Source organism: Diospyros lotus, chromosome 1, assembly GCF_014633365.1.
Source record: "Diospyros lotus cultivar Yz01 chromosome 1, ASM1463336v1, whole genome shotgun sequence".
NCBI classification, from domain to species: Eukaryota; Viridiplantae; Streptophyta; class Magnoliopsida; order Ericales; family Ebenaceae; genus Diospyros; species Diospyros lotus.
In genome coordinates, this window is record NC_068338.1 from 50,447,601 (window position 1) to 50,455,923 (window position 8,323).

General features: G+C 35.3%; 1 protein-coding gene across 1 annotated transcript; it reads left to right on the plus strand.

The window, feature by feature from the left end:
* The first annotated feature begins 518 nt into the window (after positions 1-518).
* On the plus strand, positions 519-7,959 carry LOC127789816 (cell number regulator 6-like). Its single transcript, XM_052318825.1, has 5 exons — positions 519-699; positions 820-946; positions 2,926-3,040; positions 4,881-5,146; positions 7,503-7,959. The coding sequence occupies exons 2-5, from the start codon at positions 839-841 to the stop codon at positions 7,728-7,730; spliced, it is 717 nt and encodes a 238-aa protein (XP_052174785.1). The 5' UTR covers positions 519-699; positions 820-838; the 3' UTR covers positions 7,731-7,959.
* Positions 7,960-8,323: the final 364 nt, after the last annotated feature.

Sequence of the window (8,323 nt, forward strand, 5' to 3'; positions counted from 1 at the left end):
TAATTTTTATACTTTTATATGTAAAAATAAAAGATAAAATAAGATAATAAAATATATTACACACTTTATTCACAGTAAAATATAAGACTATACATATAATCAAAATAATAAATTTTTTAAATTATTACGTAAACAAAAATATAAAAATTTAAATTAATTCAAATATATAAATTTAGATGTATAATTAAAATAATAAAAAATTTTAAATGACTACAATAAAAAATAAAAATAAAAAATATAGATTTTGCAGTCTTCCATCCCTACCTGGGCAAGTCGGGGAATTTTCCAAGTCTTCGGTAAGGAAATAAAAATAAAATATTATATAATAAGTAAATAAAAATGAAACAATGCTCGCAAGCCCAGGAAAAGTTAAGGCGCATGACGTGAAACGTACCATATCTAGGTTGCCACGTCACAAGGAGGCCGTGTATAATACAGCTGGCACGTTTCCGTTGGTGTTCTCCATGTTCTACCGCTAGGTTTCCGTAGCGAATCATATTTCCCTCGGCGACTTCCATTGAATACGTCGAACGAGAGAAAAACCACCTCAAGATCCATAGAATTTTCCCCCTGTCACCTCTCTCTAATTTCAGTTTTTATTTCATCGGTTACTGATAATGCTGTGGAGATACTAGAGAAGGCAAAGACCTGTTTGGAGAGAGTGTTGAAGCTGAGATTTGCTTCGTTTTTGAAGTGGAGGTATGTGATAAGAGGAGTTCTGAATTTTGTAGTTTGAGTTTCGAATTCTCCGATCCACAGAATTCTAGTTCGGAATTTTTGTGTTTTAAGTTGTTTGATGGAATGTTGTTTGTCAAGTAGTGTTTAGGGTTCAGATCAGATGGCAGAAGGGGGAGCACAGTCCCGATATGTGAAGCTGACCAAAGATCAAGCCCCCCTGGAAGACATTAGGCCTGGTGAACTCAATCAGCCCATCGATGTTCCTCAGGTATCATATGTCCATCGATTGATGTGTATGTATGTTCAATTGATAAATCTGTGTAAATTACTCAAGGACTCGAGACTTGGATGGAGTAGGGTTATGGATTCACGATGTGTATTAATGGTTTTGGTAATACTATACGTCAACTTCCTATGTCAACCTTGAACTCTTAAATTTTTTATTTAAGTCTTCGAGCTTTCACATTGAAGGGATTGTCTTAGCCAAAAAAAAAAAAGAAACGGGAGAAAGGATTGTAGTTATAAAGCAAAATGTCTAGCTATATTATGTGTTTCCTTAATTTAGGGTTCAAACTAAGGAAATCATAGTTATACAGGAATCTAGAGAGAAAAATTGACTTGATGGAGTGACCAATACAAATTAGTAAATCATTTAGCAGTTAGATTTCTTGAAATGACTAAACGGGCATCCCTAGCGCCCAAGCCTTCCCACTTTGCAAGGGTTGGGGGAGGTTCATAACTTGTATACAGCTTTCCGCTTACCTTTTTTTGTTTTTGCAGTGAAGTGTTTCTACAACTTGAACCCGTGACCTTCTAGTCACAAGAATGCCTTACTGTTTCTTGTAGTCATTTCATGTGAAACACTTCACTGACCTTAAAATACAAGTTGGTGATAGAAAGACTCCAATGTATGAGATTAACATTGGAAGTCAGAGCAAGTTAAAGGGACAATCCTTAATTTACCTAGATGGGTGTTGAACCTAATATATGCCTGTTTCATGGGGTAAAACTTATTTCTAGAATTTTGATGATCCTTCGGCTTTACGTTATGGAGATCTGTTATGGTAATCCTTACTCCAAATTGACAAGATAACTAAACTTTAATTTTTGAATTATGTGTTCAAATCTGTATATTTTTCCTTATAAGTCATGATTCCATGTTTTTGATAATATTGATCATGGAGGGATGCAGAAGCTTGATGACCCCGATAAATTGCAAATCCAGCTTCTGATTGGATAGCCACTCATTTCAAAATTCAAAGAGCCTTCATTGGTGGCTTTCTTTGCCCTCTGATTTAGCTGGTTTAACTCATTATGAATTATTAAATATTACTAGGTTTGAGTCTGTCATCTCTGACATCACATAATGCTGTAGAGGGATGATAGGCTTTGATGATCAACAAGTAGATTGAGCTCGCATTTGAATATCATATATGCTTGGTACTCCTCTGTAAATACTAATGTCACTCTTCATCAGAGTTTGTTTTGAAATCCTCATTACTGGTAATATAGCAAAGCAAGGAACAATTAATAAGACAGCTCAATATTTTATCATGAAAAAAGGTTCACTAACCCAGCATTTTTTCACTGTATGCCAAAATTATTGTACATGTGTTAGTGATTTGAGTATTCTGTGGCAACTGCCTCCTCTGTGGCATGGTGGTCAGAGAAACTAAAATGACCTATGTGTTCTAGTTGGAACTTTCATGGATTTTTCTAGCTCTTTACTGAACCATAGTGTGCGTGTGGTGTGGGCTAAATTGATTTTTTTTTTTTAGTTTTCTATTTGTTGTATTTGTATGTTTACACACTTCTTATATATAATGAAGTATTTTTGAAAGCGTATGTGCTGAATTAGAATTGTGAATTAAAATCTATTTGGCTGTCATTTTCCCTGCAAATATCTGTTTATCTTAGTTTTATTCGATATGGCTGTCCACTCAAGTATTTTAATTTCAAATGATTGGGCATGATCTTTCAGGTGTATGTAGTTCCATATTATCTTTCATAGTTTTTGTCCATGTCGATAATCAAATGATATACAAGAACAATAACAACAATCATAAACCTTAATTCCATTAGGTGGGGTTTTCTACATGAATTTTAGCTTTCCAACCATTTCTATCCATAGCCATATAAGGCCATTATACCCCATGTTGTAGGTGAATTATTTGTATTTATGCAAAAAATTGTATGTTATGATGCCCATGGATGGACTTAAATTTTGGTCACTGCTATGCCATACAGTTGCATGTTCGCAAATGCAATGAATGTGGGCAGCCTTTACCTGAAAGCTTTGAGCCTCCTGCAGATGAACCCTGGACAACTGGGATTTTTGGCTGTGCTGAAGATAAAGAGAGTTGTAAGTTCTAATGTCCATATTTCAGCTAATGCATAGCTACCTTTGGTAGTTATTGCTTAATCTTGATAATTAATGTTTGTATTCCTCCATCACTGGAAACCAATTTGTTTGTTTGAATATTCATGTAATACACATGTTAGTTTTATATAAATGTGACTTAAGTATGCTGTGTAAAATTTTTTAGGACTGCAAGAATGCAGAAAATATCTAATGGTACTTTTTCCACTAATTCTCATGATGTTTTTATCAATTGTTATGTCTAGATTTTTCTCATGTGATATTTTGTTGGAGTAGATGCTATTATTATGGTCTCCAAATTTTTGCCGTCTAGGCTAAAAGAAACTGTTGAAGACATATTGGTGGGTGTGGACATTGTCTTAAATGCAATTAACTATTTAGGCTGTCATGCTAGACCTTATTTTGTGATCTTCAAAATTGATCCTTGAAATATTAGTTCAATTATCAATCTGTCACACTGGACAATAGAAGCTGTAGAGACAATCAGAGAGTATAGAGATCATCTTCAGGGCTGTTATTATTGACTATGCTATTGGCGTTTCTCAAACCAAGGAAATATGGGAAAGAGAAGAAAGAATGAAAAGAAGAAATGATAACAGAAGTGCTAATGAGTAATGACAACTAACTGGATGGAGCTCAGTATTATTGGATCCTCCTCCCTACTTGAAGGGATGATGATGCTTAAGCAAAACTATGTGCAGTTTAAGAGTGTACTATATTGTGGGAGTTTTTTCAGTTGACAGCTCAAAGTTCAAACTGCACAAAAAAATTTGATCATAGATGTAGATCATCCTTACTTTTGTTTTATTAGCATGAAGTTTGAATTCCTAGCACCGGTTGCATGTTTTCTGTTGCCATGATGAAGTGGATTAAAGTACATGCTTTTTACGAGTAGGCATAGTTGAATAGCTTGCTTGACAAGGTATTTGATTTGTCATTGGTGCGGAATGGTAGTGTTACCGGATGGGTATCGAGGTATCATTTCAGTTATATTGCTATAATAGTTTAATAATATATGTTTTAAAAATGACATAAACCAATAATTTAACAGACAAATACCTCTAAATAAATATATAAATTATACAAGGAAACAAATACAGTTAATGATAACAATGAAATAGATTATATAATTGATGATATACTTTATATGAATATAAAATAAAAAATTAACTTGAACCAAAATAATGCTGAAGAAAAAAATTCTCACTTATATTTCTGTGAATTAAATTTTTTATCAATGTCTAAATATAACATAACAATAATTATTATTCAGTTTTAATTTTTTTTTCACAGATTTTTTACCACAAAATAATATGTATCAAACTTATATTTATATAATGTATATACACTTACACACACATATATATAGTATAACAAGTTAGGGCAACAGCCTATCCCCTAGCCATAGGGATGCCTCTGTCTAAGGATGCCACATTTCTGTCCTTTCACTGCAAGCTGTGCATACATTTATTATGGGACGGTTTCGGGGCTGACTCATTATGCTAATTTCGGCCAGTACTGACCAATATCGTCTGGTGTCAATTGGTATTTAAATTGAAAAAAAAAAAGAGAGAGAATTTTATATCAGATTTTTACTGGTATGGTACGTTCCAGCTGCTATATAATTAAATCTATAACTATGCTAGTCACTGAGACTAGCATCATTAATAGGTTCTACTGTTATACTCTACATGGCATTCATTTAGCTTCTTCTACAGTGAGAACATCCTGTTTACTTTCTCTCTGTGCTTCTGCTGTAAACACACTTTTTGGGACATGGTTTTTGTTTGTCTTAGAATTCTCTTATTTTGCATCACTTCAGGCTGGACTGGACTTTTCTGCCCCTGTGTTCTGTTTGGACGTAATGTTGAAAGTTTGAGAGAAGATACCCCTTGGACTACACCATGCATATGTCATGCCATTTTTGTTGAAGGTGGTATTGCACTTACAGCAGCAACAGCAGCATTTCATGGCATTGACCCAAGGACATCATTTCTCATATGTGAGGGTTTATTATTTGGTTGGTGGATGTGTGGCATATACACTGGTCTCTTTAGGCAGTCCTTGCAGAAGAAGTATCATCTCAAGGTAACCTCTATCATGTGTTGAAGTAGAACTATGTGCTGATCAACCATGGATGAAACATACAGAAGATTTACTATCTGTGAAAAGTTTTAAGTATTCTCACACAAGTTAATTGCATCATGTTCATGTTTGAGAAACTCATGCCATGAACTTTAGTTATTTATTACTGAATCTCCATTTATTCTTTCAGAAGGAGATTATAAGTGAAATATGTACAGGAAAAATTATCATGTGTGCCAAGACTAAGCAGTGAGCCTAAGTCTGAAAAGTCTAATTGATTCAGACTTGCTCAACCATGCATGATTAAAATTTAACATGAATACCTAGTAAAAACAGGAACTCTGATTCTTTTGCTTACTTCATCATAGGATTTATTTTTATTTTTTTTTTTGCTATTCCAGTCACATCCAACAATCTCTCTCTCTCTCTCTCTCACACACACACACACTCGCACTCGCACTCACACATGCACATGCACACCCAGTCATTAAAGCAACAGTATGCCAAATACTGACGTGTTTTTTAGTGGTATCTAAGCCATGACAATTGATAGTATCATTCAATTGGCACTCAGATTCCCGGCACTGCATCTTACATAATCTTGTCTCCATCTCCCCATGAAAAGAAAGCTGTTAGCCAAACTAAGGCAAACCCAAGAGGGGGGTGGGTATTTGAAAAAAATTAATTGAAAATCCCCCCGAAACAATTTCTTAATTCAATCATAGAGATATGGGGTTAATCTAAAAATTGAACAACAAAAAGATACCAAGTCAACAATGCACAAGATGTATGGATGTATAAGATCAAACAATGAAATTAAAGAGATAAGACAATAGAAGCGCCACACTAGATTATATTGGTTCTTGAGCTTGCATCTACCAAGGGAACCTTGAGATTTCTGTTGTTCTTGGATGGTTTTACACCATCTTCTCAGGTGCTAGCTAATCATTAAAGTGAGATGTTTGTGCTAAAAACTCTTAAAAATAATACCATCGGAATTCTCAAAAATAACACCACCAAGAACTCTCTATGTAGAGTTTCTTCCAGGTGCTTGGTTGCCTCACTACAAGATTTTCTCTCAGCTTCTCCCAAAGAGGGTTCACCACCTCGCTTACAAATAGTTAGAAGGAAAACAAACACTCTAAGAACAAGTACGATACCCTCAATCAGTTAGGTTACAGGTCACGGGAGCCTTTAATACCTTTCTATATTTGCCAATCAATAAATAGTTGTTGAATCAATGCGGATCTATCTGACTTTATAGCTTGATAGCAATTTCAGGCCATTGGGGGGTTTGCCCATTGAATAAGTGCTTTTTTGCTTCTTGTTGTCCACTCCAAATCCCTTTTGGTGACTACTCAACTGTCTGGAAGTTCACCTATTGAAACCCTAGCATTGTAGTACCTCAAAATATGCAAGTCAAAATGCAATTAACTAGTAAGATCACAAAGCAAGTCCTCTCAAGACCTTTCAATAACCAAAATTCATTCTATTCAACCACAACGAAGGTTGCTGAACAACAAATTGAATTTTATGAAACCTTTGGGGAACAGAAAATAAAACCTTCTGATAATGTTTGACAAATTGCAATTCTGGTGTAGATCTATTTGAGTTATTAAACAATTTTGCTATTAACGATGATGCTTCTTCAAGACTATGTCCTTGTATATGTTATCTTGCTATTCTATTTTTCTGGAGGTTATCCTCCTGCAAATTATTAGATCCAGATATGTTATGTTAGGTTGTCCTTGCTGTTTTTGTGCCCCAGATGGTGCTGGCAGATTAACTTGTTTCATTAAATTCACTTATGCTGTCTTCTTTGGGGAGCCTTGGTTTCAATGGTAAAATTTCCACTTCCTAACTGGAAGGTCATGGATTAGAGTTGTGGAAATATCTTAATTATAAAGCAGGAGTAAGGTTGCGTATAAAAACAAATTCCCAGCTCTTGCAAATGGGGATCCTCATGCACTGGGGGACCCCATTTTTTCCCCAATTATTCTATCTTCGAATGTTGTTCCTTTGTGGCATTAAACTCTTCCAACCCTCAGCTTTTTCTTCCTTTTATTATAAATGCAAGGTTTGGCATGAACTTGTGGATAGGATTTATGTAGTTTCAATGGGCGGGGGTTAGAATTTCCAGATCTGTTGGAGCTATATTGCAGGATACAGTTTGGTGCCAAATCTTGCCTTGGATGATTTTTTATCTGTTGTAGGATTAAGTTCTTGTTTAATATGATGCTATCTTAATTTATCTTTTCAGTTATTGGATTTTATCATTGAACAAGTACGAAGTCAAAATAAAAAATCCCTTCTGTTTTGCTTATGGTAAGCTTCTACTTATTTTTGCCTACTTGTGCAGAACTCACCATGTGACCCATGTGCGGTGCACTGTTGCATGCATTGGTGTGCATTGTGCCAAGAGCACCGGGAGATGAAGGGGCGTCTCTCGGAGAATGTTGCTATTCCAATGACCATTGTCAACCCTCCCCCAGTTCAAGAGATGAGTTCTGCCACTGACAACAACGAGGCTGCGCCATCATCCGAAAAAAGTGTTGAGCGTACCAATTTGGAGATGCAACCGGTGTAGACCTGCCGCTCACCTCCCCCATAGAACGAAAAAGAAAAGTGTATGCGCATTTAAAAAGAAAAGTGTATGCGCGTGCGTTTGGATTTTACTCATGAGAGGCTCTGGGTTGAATTTATACAATCCCTGCTCGGTATGGAAGCTTGGACAATCCATCCCCATTGGGGAGTCTTCTTTTATTTTTTTGTTTGTTTCCCCAAGTTCTATATAAATGCATACACCCTTCTTTTTATCGGCCTTTTGAAAGTAGTATATTGCATTTTTTTTCTCTGTTCTTCTTGGATCATGATGTTACATTTCAGATACATGTAGTCTCTTCTCCGCTATATGTAAATATGAGAAAACACAAAAATGGATGATGATGATTGTTGTATCGAGCGGAAGACTCTAATAAACAGATTAAACAAACCTTTATAAAATTCAAAAGAGCTTCAGTAGAATAGAAAGCATTCACATGCTTACGCAATAAAATGAAACGCAAGCAAAACTAGAACGAAGATAAAACAAGAATAAAAAAGAGGACACCAAAATTTATCGTAGTTCACCTTAAATAGGATTACGTCCATGTTGAGCTCAAAAAGAAAGAGCTCATTGTA

What these genes read in the sequence shown, in the direction of transcription:
- LOC127789816 (XM_052318825.1), top strand. Translation starts at nt 839, where the DNA reads ATGGCAGAAGGGGGAGCACAGTCCCGATATGTGAAGCTGACCAAAGAT. An exon ending in AGCCCATCGATGTTCCTCAG is followed by an intron (nt 947 to 2,925) that starts GTATCATATGTC and finishes TATGCCATACAG; the next exon opens with TTGCATGTTCGCAAATGCAA. An exon ending in AGAAGAAGTATCATCTCAAG is followed by an intron (nt 5,147 to 7,502) that starts GTAACCTCTATC and finishes CTACTTGTGCAG; the next exon opens with AACTCACCATGTGACCCATG.